General features: G+C 41.2%; 1 protein-coding gene across 1 annotated transcript in view; it reads right to left on the bottom strand.

Moving 5' to 3' along the window:
* Window positions 1-19,273, bottom strand: part of TMTC4 (transmembrane O-mannosyltransferase targeting cadherins 4) — a 56,377-nt gene extending 37,104 nt beyond the window's left edge. The window contains exons 1-5 of the mRNA XM_074562223.1: window positions 19,165-19,273; window positions 16,741-16,956; window positions 11,635-11,750; window positions 9,366-9,582; window positions 5,453-5,540 (exon numbers count right to left, since the gene is read on the bottom strand). Coding sequence (XP_074418324.1) covers window positions 5,453-5,540; window positions 9,366-9,582; window positions 11,635-11,750; window positions 16,741-16,902 — 583 coding nt within the window. The 5' untranslated portion in view covers window positions 16,903-16,956; window positions 19,165-19,273. The remainder of the gene's footprint in view (window positions 1-5,452; window positions 5,541-9,365; window positions 9,583-11,634; window positions 11,751-16,740; window positions 16,957-19,164) is intronic.
* Window positions 19,274-19,707: the final 434 nt, after the last annotated feature.

Here is a 19,707-nt window from a genome sequence, read left to right as displayed (position 1 = left end):
AGACTAAGACAGTTTTTGCTGTTTTGCTGTCTTTGACTCCCTCAATCTGTGCAGAATCAAACTCAGCCAAATTCAGATAAAAAGGTCTTTACTCCTTACTTATCCTATTATTTGTGAATGGCTAGAAGAACTGCTCACAAGCAAAGGAAATTCATACCACCAAAATGGAGGCATCCAAGGGTAAAACTTCATATTTACTTTAATACAACAAAACCACTGAAAAGTCATACTCTACTACAGCCACCTCCCCATATTTGGTTACCTTTTCCTAAAGCCTTTCGTACATAGAATCACAGAACAGCCAAGGTTGGAAGGGTCCTCCAAAGATCATCTGGTCCAACCTTTTGTGGGAAAGGAAGCCTACAAGAGATTACCTAGTACCCTTTCCAATTGCGTCTTAAAAACCTACAGTGACGGGGACATGTCTTTGGAGAGGTTGTTCCAGTGACTGATTGTTCTCACTGTAAAAAATTTCTTTCTTATAGCAAGGTGAAACCTCTCCCACTGCAATAAGTACCCATTGCCCCTTGTCTTCTCTCTGTGGCTCCTTGTGAAGAGAGAGCCTCTGTTTTCTTTATAGCTGCCCTTTACAATATGGACACTACCCTTTCCTATACAGACAATAATGTTCAAATAGCTGCCTGATGGGTTGGACCAACCTCTACTCCCAAAAGGAAAAAAAATACAGCAAAGGCAGAAGGTAAAACTGGTTGTGGTGGTTGGTGGGGTTCAGCTAGAAGATACCTGAGTACAGTGGAGAACAAGACTGCTGTTTGGAGGGACAATGGCAAGCTGGAGGAATGGGCTGACAGAAGCCTCATGAAAATCAAAGACAGCACCATGCAACAGTCCAGGCTGGGGACTGCCTAGACAGCTGCTCTGCAGAAAAGGATCCGGAGTTCCTGGTTGACAAGTTGAAGACAAGTCAGTAATGTGCCTTTGCAGCAATGAAGAAGGTTAAATGCACACAGGGCTGTAGTAGCTACAACATATTCAGCAGATTAGGGAAAGAGGTCGTTCCTCTTATAAGGCCACATCAGGAGTACTGTTCCTCTTGTGAGGCCACATCAGGAGTACTGTGTTCAGTGTGGTGTCCAACACAAGAAACACATCAACAACCTGGAAGGCCAGTAAAGAACCACTAAGATGGTTAGGAGGCTGAAGAATATAGGACAGGAAAAGAGGCTGAGGCGAACTGGTCATTTGGCACCCCTTCCCCCACCATCCTTGAAGATTTTCACAACTCACCTGCCTAAAGCCCCACGCAATCTGATCTATGAAGTTAACTCCGCTTTAAGCTGTTGGACTAGAGACGATATCCAGAGTTTTCTTCTGACCTAATTCACTCTATAATCTACGACAAAAGGAATCTAGATTGCTCCATTTTAGCAGCCACCTGCAGTTCAGCCCAACTGAAGTGACAATGGAATTGCACCCTAAGTTACAAGCCTAGTCTTCCTAAGCTCCTACACAACCAAGAGATTCTGGTACCTCTAAGAAGATGACTGCAAATGTCTAAGATCAGCTATTCTGACTGGCTATCAAAAGGAGTCTGTCTCTTTCCCCACACAGAAGGAGCAGGGAGAAGAGGTTTTCAAGTTGCATGCCCAAGTTATATGCTTAAGGTGACAAAGTAGGGAAACCTCCTGAAGGTTCAGCCAGTAAAGCCTGAGAATACTACATACATAATGGACACAAGGTGAAACACAGTTGGCTTATGAGGCTGGTGGTCAAGTTTGTAGCGATACTAGTGGTGGAGACAACCTGAGATTCATCCCAGAGTACTGAAGGAGCTAGAGGATATCATGGTAGGACCCTTCTTGATCATCCACTGAAGGTCTTGGGAGTCTGGGGAGGTCCCTGCTGACTGGAAGCTAGTCAATGTTACTCTAATTTACAAAAAGTGTGTGAGGGAAGACCCACAGAACTACAGACCCATTGGTCTAACCTCAGTTCCTGGAAAAATTATGGAGAAGATTATACTGAGTACTGTTACAAGGCATTTAAAGAACAATGAAATCAGGCACAGTCAACACAGATTCACAAAGGGCAAGTCCTGTTTAACTAATTTGATATCCTTCTATGATAAGGTCACCCATCTAGTGGATAAAGGAAAAGTGGTGGGTGTAGTTTTTTCTGGATTTTAGTACGGCTTTTGATACTGTCCCTCACGGCATCCTTCAGGACAAATTGTCCAACTGTGGGATGAGGGGGTTCATAGTGCACCGAGTAAACAACTGGCTAAAGGGCAAAGCTCAAAGGGTTGTAGTGAATGGGGCTACATCTGGCTGGTGACTGGTCACCAGTGGTGTTCCTCAGGGTCCGATTCTAGGGCCAGTTCTGTTCAACATATTTTGTCAATGGTCTGGATGCAGGAGTTGAATGCATCATTAGGAAGTTTGCTGATGATACCAAACCGGGAGGTGCTGTTCACTCTCTCGAGGGACAGGAGGCCTTACAGAGGGGTCTAGATAGATTGGAGCATTAGGCTATGATTAATGCGATAAAATTTCACAAGTTGTAATGCCATATTCTGCACCTAGGATGGAATAGCGCCAGGCACAAGTATAAATTGGGAGAAGAGTGGCTGGAGAGCAACCCTGCAGAAAGGGATCTGGGGGTGCTGGGCGACAGCAGTCTCAAAAGGAGCCAGCAGCGTGCCCTGGCAGCCAAGAGGGCAAACCGCATCCTGGGGTGCATCACGCACAGCATCACCAGCCAGTCAAAAGAGGTGATTATCTTGCTGTATTCAGCATGGCTGCAACCTCACTTTGAGTACTGTGTGCAGTTCTGGGCCCCACAATTTAAGAAAGATGTGAAGGTCCCTGAATGCATCCAGAGGAGGGCAATAAAGCTGGTGAAAGGGCTGGAAGGAATGTACTATGAGGCTGAGGACCTCATAAGACTTCTCCAGTTTGGAGAACGGGAGGCTGAGGGGCAACCTCATTGCTCTCTACAGCTTCCTGTGGAGGGGAAGCGGAGAGGGAGATGCTGATCTCCTCTCACTGGGATCCAGTAATAGGACATGTGGGAATGGTTCAAAGCTGCACCAGGGGAGTTTCAGACTGGACATTAGGAAGCATTTCTTTACCGAGAGGGTAACACTGGAACAGGCTTCCTAGAGAGGTGGTTGAAGCCCCAAGCCTGTCAGTGTTTGAGAGGCATTTAGACAAGGCCCTTAATATAACATGCTTTAACTTTTGGTCATCCCTGATGGATGGTCAGGACTAGACTGTTTGACCAAATTATCATTGTAGGTCCCTTCCAAATGAAATAGTCTGTTCTGTTCTATCTCACCCACCTTTCTATCTACAAATGAATGATTTTCACAGCAAGACACATCCAAAATGACCAACGAATCCCACCCAGGCTTTTCAAAACCAGTTTTCAGACCAGAACCATTCTGACCTGAAACCTTGACTCTGAAATGTCTGGGTTTTGGCACATTGCTCATCAGCCTGCAACAAATCATGTAAGGTTCAGAGGAAAGAAATACTCTGAAGCTTGGGCTTGTCCCTTCAAGCTTCATGCAAGACCTTCTAAAGAACTTATTAGTGCTCTTCACAGTGCTGGAAATAACTTTTCATTCTCTCATTTAGGACATGCCAGACAGTGTCTACAAGAACCTGAAACTGTCACCAAGCTACCCAAAATGAGGAAACTGTTGGGAGGGACTCAAGCATGTAACTTAGGTACAAATTCTTGAGTACAAAGAAAGTCTAAATTTCTTGAAGAAGTCACTAAGGGAAAAGCAGGCAGTGAAGGTGATAGTAAACATTGAAAATTGATCTGAAAGACAAAAGACACCACTGTGCTGGCAGATCGTAGCTTTCCTTGGCAAATCTGATTACGAGGCACAGCTGACACTATTATGATGCAATGTCCAATAAAAAATACTTAGTGCTGCTTAGTATCTTGTCTTCACAACATTTCCCTCCTTCTGTATCAATGACAAGAATTTCAGTACAAGAATACTATTAAAATTACACTGACTTCTAAAAGCTATCAAACTGGCCTTGGCAAGTTGTACAAGCACTCAGAAAACCCCTAACCAGAGTACACATCCCATTCTTATCCATTCCTAAGATGAGCCCCATAATAAAAAAATTACAGTGTCCTATATAAAAGACTCCAATAGTCATCCTAAGAATTTGGCTCTTGAGTTCTTCAAGCAAAGTATATTACCCTGACATATAGGTCTACCTGTACCAACAAACTGGAAAGCACTAAAAAAAGAAACATTAAAACACAATTCTACACGGTAAAATAGGTGAGAAAAAATAAATGAGCAACCAAGATCCCAAGGACAATTTTCATCAAGAAATTACTAGTTCAGTTGAAAGAAATGAAACCTACTCAAAGGGGAGAAAAAAATCTCAGAAGTGAACAGTAATCACCATAAGTATCATTTGAAGTGGCGAAGATTAAGTTAAACTTATGATATCAGCTGTGGAACCATGCAAAATAGTTCAATCTTAACACTATTCACAGCGTCTTAGAGCTCACTGTGGACTAACTTACCCGCCCCAGCGTACACTAAGCTCTGTGATGCCATCCATGACTATGTTGTTAAGCTAGATCATTCAAAGCCAGCTCAGCTACCTCTGTAATACACTGTCAACTCTGGTTAAACATTACAGGCCATGCCTATTGAGCTGATACTATACAAGCTTTTCACGAGACAGCTCTTCAAGAGTTCACCAAATGATTCCTGTATTTCCTTTGGTGGGACACATCCAGATACCAGACTGCATGTCCTGTATAGTTTTTCATAATCATGAATTGATGTATTCTTGTGTTTTTATTTAATGGAGCCCCAAGATAATTTCTCCAAAACTGTATTTGAACTGCCAACTTGCATTCACACACAAGATCTAAAAGCTCACTTGAAAAAACATCTACGAAGGAACTGCTTATGTTAAATACAGCTGTCATACAAAAACCATAAATAACACTATACTCATCATGTAAATGCCAGCACTTGCATATTGCAGGAATTTAGAGGGCTTACTCATATGAATAATTATTTACAATTCATTAAAAATACAAGTAAGGTTCCTAGAGTTCGTTCCCATTTAAGCTATCCCAACATAATGGCATAAAGTATACTAAAATATTTAAGAATATACATTTGTAGGTTTGTTTTCTTTCTAAAATACTTATTTAAATGTTTCTTTATGCTTATAAACAATAAAACATTTAACAAATAAGCCTATTACAAAATAAGACTTTTCTTAAAATAAATTCTTGGTGTTTAATGGGAATTAGGGACAGCAACCCTTCCAGCTGTCCCAACCCTTCTAACAATAAATACCTGCTAAAGCAGATTTTTAAAAAATATTTTAGGAGGGTATAAACATTAATAAATTCAAACCACATCAAGCTGACATTTTTAGCATGAATGCAGAAAATATACACAATATAAAATTAAAGGGGCAAACAGAATGCTTACTTTCTTTAAATGCTTTACAGTAGCCAAGGAATGACAACAAAAAGAACAGGGCACACAGTAGGTCTGCTCTGCCAACAATCCCAGCAACCTTAAAAAAAAAAAGTTTCAGATTAACAGATTTTATTCTTAAAAAACCGGAGATAAAGTTACAGACACATATACAAAGTGAAATGATGTATAAAAGAATATTGCTGTATCACCCTTTTTTTTTTTTTACCTGGTTTACTGGATTAGTGATACACAGTTTTCTAAGGTGCACCCTAATTTTGATTTGGTTTTGCTTACTATGAGCTAGGTAAACAATTTGGCTTTAACTTATGAAAAAAACGCTGTTTTTAGGCATGAAGAAGGACCTCGCTGAAGAAAATGCAGACTCTGCCCCATTCCATCTGTTTTTTGAATGCGGCTGCCTTTGAGTAGAACTCTTAGCAAACATCCTGAACTCCAACAAAATTGGCAGCTCTGCTCCAGACTGTCCACTTTCAGAGTCAAGACAGCCTTCAAACTGCAGTCTGAACACTCAGAATGGACAAATCGCTTCCAGCCTGCAGAATCAGAAAAATAATTCCCCGTCTGGCAGTTTTTTGTGTAGTATTAATTGATTGTATTAGAGCTACCTCTAACTGTATCTTGTAACAGAAGCTCTACTAATTCAAAAAATGACGAGAAGCACATTCTGGGACCTCTGTACCCCGGATCTGTGACAACCTATTTAAATGAAGAGCACCCTCAGGGCCACCAACAAGCTTTGGTTCAAGCCCTTAAACTGTATTTACAATAACTTGCTGAGACATAGATTGACATATTCTTGGATCTTCATTCCTCGATTACACAAGTGTCAGGATACAACGTGAATTTTTTGTGGAAATCATGACACAGGGAGGTGGCAGGGGACTGTATAGGCCCTGATGTTGGGACCTCACTAGAACATACACACGGAGCAAGGATCATGGAAACACCCCTTTGTTTTCAGCCTGGCTCTACTTTCTGGAGTGCTGGGTTCCATGTTTCCAGGAGAAGATGTCCACAGAAGTCTTTCTGAAGCAGGGCAGAACAGCTACAGGTTTGGGTTTTTTAATCCATTTTTTGAGCTGATGGTTCAAGGACAAAAGCAGAAAACCTTGGTTCTTGTGTAGTACACCAGTTGTCCCATTTTGTGAGTGGAACAGAAAGAGGAAAAATTGTATCTTCATTTTGTTTAAAGGCACCTGCTAACCCTCTCTTAGGAAAAAGGAATTTTTTTTGGTGTTGGTCTGACATGATAGAACACCTATTTCTAAATAACATCAGAGAGAGAAAAAGAAGTGTAGAGGCATGAGAGTAGGACTGAATCCACTGAAGAGACTCTATCCCACTTTATCCTCTGGTTCACTTGAGCACTGTAAAAGGAGAAACAGTTGGACTCCTAAATTCAGTTCAGAAAAACTTCTCGATTTATTCAAAGCCATGCACCTAACTTCCCTGCTTCTTTATCTTATAAAGGAATTACAAGAATTAACTCAATAGCTGTGGAGTGCTTTGCAAAGTTAAAATAATGAAGTGTCATTCTGTGTCAGGAGCTGCTTTCAACTAACAAGATAAAATTTTGAAAATAAATGCCAATTTGTTACAACAAAGAGATTAAGGGGCTAATAACACATATACGGCCTCAGATAACTCCAACGCTCCCGTGTAATCTCAAATGCAGGATCGGGCCCATAGACTCTGGTAACAAGGTAAACAAAAAAAATACAGTTATAAATTATCAGGTATATTCTTATGTCTGCGTTTCATTCAGTATTTCATCACTCAAGTGTTACAAAGAATAAGCATCTTTCAGAAGACAGAACTACACCACAAGAGTGTTTACTTGTAGGCAGAAAAATGATGACAGATGTTTTTCTTACATAGGTACTGAAAGCATTTAACTTTTCAAGATCTGTTTTACATGACAGTTTGTTTTGTGCTGTATATACCAAAATCCAAAGCAGCAAACAGACAGATTCGTCACAATTTTATGTCAAAATATGTCATCTCATTTCAAAAGCAGGATGTCATGATACTTAAAACTCACAGCTTTAAAATCACGAGAAATGCTTTTTGAGGATATGCTGCCTGACAGACACTCATGCTGGAACCATAGCAATATCATGACTACTTCAGTGCAGGAAGATTTATTATTCACTGTGTAAATGATTAGAGGCCTTTGTTCACTCATGGATTTTAGAAAAGACACAGCATGTAAGCATGCTAGTTTCTTCCTCTTCTTCCAGTGTTTGCCTAAAGCATATGCAAGTCTTCAAACCTTGCATATGCAAGCAGACCACATTAGTTGTAATTTATTTGAAATGACCAAGGTCTTATTAACATTTGCCTGCAGATTTAAATATAATTTTAGAGTCAAATGGAATGAAGAATAAAATTATGGATATTGATAAAGGAGTCAATAATAGGTCTATTGCGAAGCTAAGACACAAGTGAGATTTCTCGTTACATGTCAGAACATCAAAAGCAATGAAGACTTGTTTTACTTCACTTTGACATCTAGAACTGGTTTTGGAAAACAAATACCAGGGGCCTTTCTGACGCTAGGACAATGTGCTCTCACTAAGAAGCTATTCTGCAGGCAAGCAAACACCACAGAGTGACTGGCGGGATGGTTTAGCCACACTGCCAAAAAAGGTGCCAAATTACTAATACATAACATTGTACCACATCTAGGTTTCCAATACATGCAGGGTCCCCAGTCAGCTGAGCGGCATAGCTATCCATAACAACCTCTTCCCCATCAATCATGTGCAAAGCAAATGAAAAAAAGCCAGAACCATGGCATATTGTGAATAAATGAAAAATCAGTGCCACAAATATAGAATAACGTGCACAGAGGATTTAGTGTTCATTACTAGCACAAAGATCAAAGTTAAAATTAGTACTTTTTTAGTAGCTCAGTCCTTCCAAACAAAAAAAAAATGATGCCTGCATTGTGATTATTTTATATTTTATTTATTCATTATTACAAGATCAAGCAATCAGGGACTACATCCAGCAAGCCCACTGGTATAAGGCCATAAGATTTTCTTAGCTATGAGTGAAAAAGTGCTTTTTAAGAAAACCGTCTCCTCTTCACTAGAATTTCTACACAAGGACTTTGATCTTTGGTCAGGTATTTCAGTCAGTTGCTACATATGTGCCATGTTTCTATTCTGCATCTTTACACCTTCAGCTTCCAGCCACTGTTACACTTTTGTCTGCACTGCTATCAAATTTGCGTTCCCCATGTACATAATTACAGGCTGTGATAAAAAAAAGTAAATCCTTTAATCCTCTCCTTCATGTTAAAAATATAAACCCGTGGAATTTGATCTCTCATGGCATGGGATGATTTCCAGTCCTTTAATCATTTTCATGGCTCTTCTGGGTCCTCTGCATTTTTCCCAGTGTCTTCCTTGCAGCATGGGTTCAAAACTGGATGCAGTATTCTAGTAAAGTCACATACAGAGCTCATATAATGCCCCACTCCAATTTTCTATCTCCCTGTTTTTTTTTATCAAAGCAAATGGAAATGAAAAGTGGTTATGCATTTGCATCCAGTTTATCTTCCATTCTCCTTGGCTGCTCATGAGCTAATGTTTCCAGTAATGAATTCTTAATCCAGTAATTAGGGAAACTCTGTAGTTTAGGGCTATCCTTCTTTAGTTATTGTACTTAAATGATTTAATTTGTCTTCCTTAATAAGGTCCAGCCCTATGGAATTACAAGCTTTTGGACGTCCTAACCATAATATTTGATTGCTCTCATAAGACACGTGCCAAGAGAAGCGTTAAGAATATATAAAGGCAATGCATAGGGTATAGGGCTATGGCAGAATTAATTAGTAAAGACAGACAAGAACTTCTAAGATATAAATCGTTGGAGCTAATTATTCAGTACTTACACATTCCGTGTGCACTGGATGCACTGCAAACAGCAAAGCAGCTAGAAGAGATGTCTTTGGAGCCAGGTTTAGCCGCCTTCCTTTATTACTGAATTGCAGTCCACCCAATAAAATCGAGAAGACATCAACCATCAACACTGAGATGGTACAATGCAGTATTATATTGATGACATGGAAACCAACTGGGTAGAAGCCTCCAGCAAAAAGGTAATTAATTCTATATAAAAACAAAAACATTAAGGCTAGGAATTACGTCAGTGGTTTGAGATATGCAAACAGAAAACCTAAACAACCCCACAGCAAGATCATATTAGATACACATACACAAAAAGGCTGAAAAATATCAGCAAACCCCAGCACGCATGGTATTACCACTTAGCCACCACAGTAGGCTAGAAACAATGTCCCGATCTTTACTCAAAGGTATTCATATGGGATACCATATTCAGCATGTCTATCCTCGTCAAAGACATATGTTAATGCTATTATGTTAATCATACCTATGGCTACTTAGAACTGGCTTTTGGTGAGCAATGTAACTTCAATGTTGCAACGCAGGAGTTTCCTACAGATAACCAACCCAGACTAGTGGGGGAATACCCTTGGTCTTAAGAGAAACTACGTCCCAAAACAACCTGATGAAATAATTTTAATTAAATCCACACAGTGAGGAAACTAATATGCACTATGATTTCCACTGACATTCTAGCTGAAAAATGTCATAGCATTTGGACTGATAATATGGAAATCATCTGTGTACAATTCAGTATCAAACCAGAAAGTAGTCAGTTAGCACATCTTAGTAACTAATTTCTGAGACTGGTTACAGAGAGGTTTCAGGCAAGTAGTAGAACCAGAAGGAAGTGTAAGTGAAAATGCAGTCTCAAACCCTATTCAAGATAGGAACTCTGTGGTAAAATGGAGAGGGAGAAAAAATGGAGAAATACCTTGTTATTATCTGTGTACTTTTATCAGTAGGTAAGATATACAGAAACTTACTTTGGATAGGGGATTTTATATAGTTCATTTGGTCAGCCTGCATCTGGCTTAAGTGAAATCTATTTAAAAAGCCTAACCTATTATAAATGTGAAACACATAGAAGTTGGAGCTTAGGGAAATTGAGAAAACCAATTTCTTACTTGTGAAAATAGCATTTTATGGACCATCTCCACATGCTCATCTATATTTTCAGATATAGCAATGACCATATCCCAGTTCACTCTTTAAACTAATCAGGATGTTACTACAGATGGAATATACCACAGAGACCCTAAAAAGGAAGGAAAGCACGTGCTGCGTAATGCACTGAAAGATTTAATAGGTTTAAGACTCTGACACATTCTATTCAGTTGCATAGTTTCCTTGATGAAAACGTCAAGAAACCCCAACAGACAGTGAAATCCACAGTGCTAAGTACTTATAAACACTGACACTGCACTCAAGAGTCAAAGTTTTTGCTCGAATATGAGGACTAAGAGTGGGAGTACTCCTGCAGCCACTTAGTCCCTGGCTTAGACCAGACACAACTGCAGAACCAGTGCCAGGTCCCCATCCACAACACTGAGTTGCATGGGGAAAATAAAGCCACTTAAGACTGAGTCCTCAAAGATTCTCTGCATTTGTGTGCCAAATTTCTACATGGTCTACTGCTTGCTCAAATCTTTGGGCAAAAAAACGTGAGCTAACCCTCATAAAACTTCAGTTATTTGAGAAAACCAGCAAGTTACATGTATAAGCAGACATCTCTCTCACTAGGCTTCTCACACACTCATTTGAAGTTAGAATATCAGGGGGGAAGAGATGGAAAGACTATTCAGTGACCTAGTGGCAAAAGGCCACAGTAGATTGATGCTATTTATAAAAAAATCATTTGACAGGTCACAAGGAAGCAGAGAACAGAAACTACAATAGCAGGATAAATGGCAGCATGGCTAAGTGAAGGGAACGTACACCTCCTGGTTCTTTGATGATGTGACCTACATACTGAACCACACTGCCCCCAGTACCAAGGTATATAAGAGCATAAGATGCAATCTCTGAAAGGTACATTGAAATACAGAATGTCAAAATAATGTATACTTTGGGAAAGAAACAATTTGAAAATTAAAACTCAATTTGAGATTAAGGTAGTGAACGGGAAAATCAATTCAGGAAAGGTATCCCTCCAGACACTTTGTCTCTCTCTTCTTCTGTTGCCTCCCTATAATCAATTGAGCCAATATAGGTTAAAAAAAAAAATCAGACCTCAAGCAAAAAGACAAGTCTCACCTGAAAGTTAGGACAGTTAGTGGTCGATATGACTTATGACTGGTATTGCTGCTGAGTTTGCTACCCCAAAAGTCATGATGCCACAGGTCACCAAGTGGGGTTTCTGCCCTGAGGTCCTGAAATGAAAGATCATAAATTAACAGATTCTTAATATTTCTGTTTTGTTCAAAGCAGCTAAAACACAAAAAAGTTCTAACTAATACAAGGTCATGCTAACACAGAAATAGCAGGTGTTTTGTTGGCTCACTACTGACATTTGACAAGGTACCCAAGTTTGCAATGAAGGTCACATTTTGGATGTCTGTCATCATAAAGGCCGAGATGCTCGGATTCTGTAAGTAGGCATAAGTACATGCAATTTAGTAGAACTATGAGTATTCATATCAGTTGATAATCTGGTCAATAGCTGAGATATGAAACACAAAAAAACCCCACCCTTTACCTTACAGTTTTGTAAAAAGCCTTTGATTTTAGGTCTAGGTTATCTTGCGAGGGAGGCCAACTACAAATTGCTGCAAATAGCTATTTTTCTGCCAGTGTCAGTAGCACAACTACTAATGAAAACATGAAAGCAAGAACACTAAAGATATAAAACAACAACTAAGCTCTTTTTGAAGACTTACTTCGCACAGGACACAATTCAAATAGCGCTTTTTTTTAATTCTTAATATGTGAAACCAAGAATCAAAACCTCTACATACTGCTCTAAAAGATTAAGAGCAGAAGACAGAAAAGTAATGATTTATTTTAATTTGGGGTGGGGTAGGGGTCAATTAAAAAAAAACCACTACAAAGGAAGAGTCTACTCTTTGCTTTTATCTTAGAGTCATGCTGATAATGAAAAAATCCAAATAATCCAAATAATCCAAATTGATTGGATGGAATGAATCCATGGAAAACATACATTTTGGAGAGGAAAAAATAAGGACCTTGGTAGCATCTGCCTCAGTTTCCTGTGAGGACAAGATGGGAAGCTCAAACTAACATACTCTTCTACTTGTCCCTCTTCTCCTGCTTCCCTGAGGCAATTACATACCAATTTATGCCATGGCAAACATGCAGGATAAATACACTACGTTAAAGACAGAACCTAAGAACAAAATTGTACTAGCAAATGAATAGCTTTTGTATGAGTGCTGGTATTACACCTGCAATCAATCACAAGTTACTCTACCCCCACTTTCTTCTCTGAAATTGTTCAAGAGACCAACAAACCAATACAAACACAAGTAAGCAGACAAACCAGACTGATGAACCCATGAAATGTCTTACAAAGCCTGGTGTCCTACGTCTTATTCCTCCTACATCTCCATCTACTTACAGGATTCCCACATTACAATACCCTTGGTTCACTAACTCCAGTTCCTCTCAAATGCTGATACCATCTCACTTGCTTCTACAGTATCTTGAGCGCCTTCTGTGGTCTCCAGTACCTTCCATCTCATTCTTAGCTAGCATTTGTGGCCTGACAACAAGGCAAGAGAGAACATATACCACTGCTAGTCCCAAGGTACAGCCAAATGTCTGGGCCATGCTGACTATCTGCTGCTAAACTGAACTTAAAATAACTCAGTATTTCTTGTTTCTCTCTTAACACATTCTGACTTCCATCTATACAAAAATAACAATTAAAAAAAAATCCAGGAAGAGCCTTATTTCTATCACTTGATCAAGTTCGTTGAGTATTAGACAACCTGTTAAAAAAAATAAATTAGGAAGTAGGCTAAAAATCCTACCACACTGTCAAACGAAGCATTCTCTAATAGGTTACTAATCAATACGCAGAAAAGAGAGCAGGGCTAACACCGTAGTCTTCGAAAAGTCCTCTATTGCAGCTGTGAATTAAGGCATCCTCAGGGAAAAACCTTAAGAAATCAAGATTCACAGGGGATCTTGTTGGGCTTAAGAATCATTGAGGCGCAAAGTTTCTTCACAGTCTCACAAATGTTTCTCCTGCCAAACAATAGCTACAAATTTCTTTCTTCTCCCAGGACTGCAATTTTGGCCTTAGGCACCTAAATTCCTGTTCCATTCCTCACTGGTATGCACAAACCCAGGTCATAATTTGACTCTCAGAGCAGGAGTGCACTCAACCAGCAGGCCACTAAATCAATCAATATAGCCTGCTTTTCCAGGGGCAAGTTGGGACTGGATTGTACACCAATATATGCTGAAGTCTTTGTACTCTGCAGGGGACAGCCGTCAGTGGGCGTTGTGGCCCTCAGACTGTTTTTCCAACCAATGGCACTACTCCTTATGTGCATTTGACAAAGAAAGGGACAATGAAAGAGATATATTTTTTTTTAGTATTGAAATTTTAAAAGTATGTCTTCTATGTTACAGATGGTTTTCAATAACATGAGATGGGAAATAGATTTGAGATGTGCAAGGCTAGGTTTCCCTTTCATCTAGAATCAGTCTTCTTTTGTCTTTCATAGGAAGAATGCAGGAAAAGCTGAATACATGTAATTACTTAGTGATTAGATTACACTCCCATATGACCTAGAAATCTTCAGTCATGTGTCTTGCTCTTGCATCCAAGTTCTGTGAGAGAAAGTTACTTACATTATTTTTCCCACTCAGTAGATTTACACTAAAATAGGAATGGTTTGCTCTAAGAGACACAGCTGTTTCAAAGTTACGTATGACTTTTCTCTACAAGAACTGAAAGTAGGTATCAAAGAATCTCTAAATATTTGATTAGCAGCAGCTTACAGACAGCAGAGTTCAATACTTAAAGAAAGGTCAGTTTTTCTATATAAAGGCTTATGGAAATGCCACATTGTGTCTGAAGCTCCTCCTAATCCAACTGTTTGTCTTGCCAAGCTAGTAAATAAATAAAGACAAAAGTCAACTGCTGTGCATCAGTTAAAATGCTGCTTAAAGTGACAAGAAAGCATCTGGAAAACAGTCTTGAACCCCAACAAAATCTAATAACAGAATGTTCCACGATACGGTAGGCGTGGGGTCAACTAACAGTGCATCTTTCACTAACAAAAATAACTGAAAGATTGGGGTGGTGGTGGTAGCTAGTAAATTGACAAAAAGGTCACTGTGTGGTACCCAAGAAAATACTGGTATAGTAATGCTCAATAAATCTACAAAATTACTTCACCTGCTGTCTCTCTTGTTGAATAGGAATAAAATATGCTTTACCTTGTTTAATAAAACTGTGCCTTTGCTAGATAGTCTCCCTCCCCATTAAACTGGTAAACTGATTATCTCTGTATTTTTCCTGTGGATATTATATTTCCACATATTCATCTGACCCCTGTGTTAAAATGATACTGTCACAAAAATCTCATTTAATTTCTAGGGAATAATAAGAGGATTTTGATGTGAAAAATAGAATAAGCCTCACAGTTTTTCAAACATACAGACAAGGTATGAATTAATCTATTTAAGCAGTTGGTTGAATTTCTCAGCATTGCCTATGGCTATGATCCTGGTACAGGTTGTTGTGTTGCATAGATAAATTGAAACATTCTGAAAGTAAAAACTGAAAGAAATGGAGAAAGATTACAAGTGTGGAAATTGCACATGAACAAAACAACCTGCCTTGTTTCACATCAGTCTTTTGTTCATTCTGTCAGGAAATTAAAATATTATAATTGTGACCCAAATAAAACTTTGCAGAATGAAACATTGCCAGGAGCTGTGCAATTTAAAATATGTTTCTTAAAAAAAAAAAAGTCACTGTAGGTTCTTAATTTGTCTATAGTATTCTCTTAGAAGCTTTGAGATTTATTTCCAGTTTGGCAGGTGTATTTTTCCCCCATATATTTATAACTCAAGGTATGATGACTTACACAAGCATAATACAAATTTGTCTAAGGAAACAGTAATTCAGTGGGATTCTAAAAGACACATTGTGATAAGTTGCCTCCTAATCTTTTGCAAGGCGAAAACCCATGAATTGTGTTCTTCTAGCTGTATCAGTCTCCAGATTGTCCTCCCTCTATCCCCATGGCTTCAGGAAAACAGAACCAACAGATGAGGGTGATTCTTTTTACCCTGTGCTTGTCTTTCCAAACATTTAACAAGTATCTTCCAGAACAGGATAAGAGGTGTAACACAAAGACGCACCCATGCGCACAGGCTCACTCACTGCTACATGTGATTGTATGAAGCGTCTCAGCAAACATAGACACTCAACTTCTCAAAGTCAAAAGAATCTCAGATAGAGGTTTGTTTGAATCACACGTTAATTTCTAAGTATTTCAAGGATCGTTCTTTGCATGTATGATCAATTTTAAAACAGAGCACAAGAATACTTTATCTCTATTTAAAAAAAAATACTGAGAACTTTAAGTGGGGAGGGAGCATAAGAAAAGGAAGCTTTTCTGCACCTGTAACATTTTTATGGTGTAAATCACAGCTGAAGAATCCCTGCACCCTACAATTGCTTAGCGATGCATTATGTATCTTGGAACCAGGGTAAGTTTATTCGTTGGGCTTATTCATCTGTCACCCTGAGAAGATAATGAAAAAATCTCCTATTAACATCAACGGGTATTAGAAAAGTCTACTGCATACTCTCACTGACTTAGAAACAAGCATAAAATTAGATCTATAGGCAGTCTTGATGTACAGGTACCCTGTGAATAAGCATTATTAAACATCACATATAAATTTGATGATGCTTTCTCAGATGACAAGCAAAGTCCATTTGGTACGGCAAAAAGTGATCCGTTCCCATTGACCAGATATTGACACTTGTTAAGCAGAGCATCGCACTTGCAAAAGAATGAAAGGGGACACATTCTGAGGAAAACAAACAAAAAAAGCTGTTTAATTTGTTCAGTCTTTTGTTTATGCATTAGAACCCAAGTCATGTTATTAAAATAGCTTTAGGAATAAGATTTTGTTAAGTGTACTTATGCTTCTAGCTTTTCGGTAGAGCAGTGCTGCACAGCTTGTTTGTCAAATAATACTTAAAAAAACCTCAATAATACAAAACAGACAAATGAAGTTCAAAAAAAGGAATATCAGAAGGAAGCTCTTTACTAGGATGAATATTTTGGGCCTACTTAGATCAACCGTCGTCATTATTTCTCTTCCTATTACCATTTATGTCAAAGGATGCAGGGGGAAAGAGAGACAAACCTTATTATTGATGATGGCTTCAGAATCATCAAAGACAAAATCTCCATCATAGCTGTTAGCAAAACAGAGGAAGGAAATTAATGCCACAACCATTTTAGCCCAGTATGATGGAAGAAGGAACCATGATACGTCATGGTCCAGGTTAGGTTCTGTTTGTGCCATTCTGTGAAATACTTGTTCCAAGTTGGGAGCTTCAGCATTATGTTGGTTGCAAATCTGAAAGAAACACATACAAATGTAGAATTATAGTTGCATTTCACTAAAAATAATTTAAAAATGGAGAGTTGGGTTGGGAGAGGAAAATGAAGCTTCATACAACGTAACATTTTCCTCTTGGTGCATTTCATAATTACTGGAACATATCTAAACATAATTTTGTAGTTCAAATCTGGAAGAAAGGCACAGTTTCTCATGGTCAGAGCACAGAGATAAAACCAAGAAATTCTTAGATTCTAAGTTAAAGCTTTGGCACAGGTAAATTCTAAAACCTTGAGCAAATCACTGTTTTTTCTGTTTCTTGCTATTCTTTTCAAGTACAACAAACAGAGGCACCATGGGGATTATAGAGCATTTATAAAGTTCTTAAGAGAATGATAAGCACTAGAATTTCCTTCCAAGTGTGAAAAACAAACATCATCAATTGCAAAAAGCTCAACTCTCTCTCATTAATTGACTTAAAAAGGATCTCGTCTTACGCATAGCTCATATAGGGAACTCATAAAAACATTACAGGTAGACAGATACAGATAGCAGTTAATTGACTAGGCCTTAAATCGCAAGAATTCAAACAAGACGCGTCTGTACTGTTAACACCAAAGCAATGCTCACTAGATCACTCTGCACACAGCAAGTACAGTATAGGCTAGATTCCACTGCTGTATTCATGGACTTAAGAGGTTGTTGAGGTAGATGAAAAAGACCATGCAATCCAACAGCACTGAGTGATATATTAGTGTGGAGGTACTAAGGCTGAAGGTTTACTCCTGAGCCACCTTCACTTGGAAGGGTCTCTTCTGATGCTTCCAGCTGCACAGCTATTCTGCCTCTGCGTCTCTGGTACTCTGACAGTATTGTGAGTGGTCTTGTTATCAAGTGCTTCTATAAATCGCAGAGGGAGGAGGTTATGAATGGAAAACTACAGTAAAAGCAGGACATAATGCAAAGTTTTTATCTGTATGCCTCAAGAATTATAGGCACATATAGTAGCCCAGCTTCATGCTTTCTTCTTATCTATTGGCTTTTTAAATCAACTGTTGCAACCCTGAAAATACTGCATTTAATGTCTTTATGCAATCTAGGAAAAAGCTCTAGTCATTCAGCTTCTTGAACAGACTTGACCATTAGAGCTGCTAAGGCAATTGTTTTGTAGCTTTCTGTTTGCAACGCTAAATTCCAGTCTCCACAGATTTGCAATCTCTATACACACAGTGTCCCTTCTTGCTTTGGGGACTATATAGCAGCGCTCCCAAATTCAGGTAAAGTCGGTAACATGGAGCAGTGCAGAGAGAATGGAGCTCCTTAGCAGAGCAAAGCAGATCAGCCACTTGAAGAGCAAAACCTTTTCTCAAGGTAATTCACCTTTGTGCTCCGAGTTTGACGAAAACAAAAGACTAAAAGCCAGACTGTTAATCCGAGGGAAGCGCACTGCATTGCTCGTAACAGCCCAGACACAGCACTAGTGTCCAGTACCGAATCCAAATATTTAACCTACTCTAATTTTGCCCAGAAAGTGTCGTCCCCCCGCATCAAGCCTGTTCTATTTATCTGATGGACATCTGCTGCCATCCCCCTCCCCGCGCTCCAGACCGGCAGGCCGGTCCCTGGGGGCTCCCTTACCCGGCCAACGCGTTAATCGACCAGGCGGGCTCAGCACCCACGAGGGACCGCGACCCCCGCACTCCCCTCTCAGGGAAAGGCGACCCCGAGCACACCCCGGCCCGGTCCGGCGGAGCGCACCGACCCCCCGCGGGGAATGGAGTCGCGGCTCCGGCGCCCCGCGTCCCAACGGAGAGAGCGGGCGCCGCGTGGAGCCTGGCACCAACGGCCGCCGGCGGAGCCCCTCAAACTTGCAGGCCGTCCCGAGCGCCCGGCGGGGGCCTGTCCCGGGGAAGGAGCCCGCCTCAGGAAGGCAGCGCCGGCCGGGTAGGGGCGAGGCTGCGGGGCGGGCGGGCGGACGAGCCTCGCCGGGAGTTTCGCGGCGGCCCTGCCCCACTCGCCGCTCCCCTTTTGTCCTGGCGGCGGCAGCGGCCCCGCTGACGGGGGGGGTGTGTGTGTCCCGTTCCGTTCCTCCCCGGCCCTCAGCGCCGCCGCCGCCGCACCCCCCCGCCGCCCGCTCCAGTTCCGCCAGCGCTCCTGCCAGCACGCGGGACAAGAGCAAGGCCCCCTCCCAGCGCCGGGGGTGGGGGGGCCGCGGCGCAGCATTACCTGCGAGGAGAAGGAGCCGGCGCGGCATCTCCTACCCGGCTGCGAAACTCTCCTGCCCGGCAAGCCCCCGGCCGGAGGGGCCGCGGCCGCGGTTTCGCCTCCGGGAAACATCCTCAAAGCCCATTGGCTGCCCAGCCGCCCCACCCCTCCTTCTCCCCGCCCCCCCGGGACAGCCCGGCGCGCCCATTGGCGGCGGCGGCGGTGACGCGTGGCAGGCCGGGCCGAGGTAAGCGGAGCGAGGAGATCACTTGCGGTGGTAGTGCGGCCGGTGCGGGTCGCTTCTCTCTACAGCTGCCCCGAACTTCGCAGCCCTCTGCCTCCTACAAAGGCGGGAGCCGGGCGGCTTTCCCCCCACCGCCCTCTGCGCCGCGTTCCCGGAGCGGTGCCTTCCTGTTTGTCCGGCTGGCGCTGCCCCTGCGTGGCTATCGTTGTCCCGCGCACCTGGCGGGGGGTGGGGCGCGGCGCGGCTGGACGGGGCTCGCGCCCCGTCGTGACCGTTACCGGCGGTTGACGCTGCGCATGAGGGAGGCTCCCCAGCGCGGG

The sequence above is a fragment of the Larus michahellis genome, chromosome 1, assembly GCF_964199755.1.
Source record: "Larus michahellis chromosome 1, bLarMic1.1, whole genome shotgun sequence".
Lineage (NCBI taxonomy): Eukaryota > Metazoa > Chordata > Aves > Charadriiformes > Laridae > Larus > Larus michahellis.
Note: the sequence above shows the minus strand (reverse complement) of the source record. Positions and strands in the feature narration are given on the sequence as shown.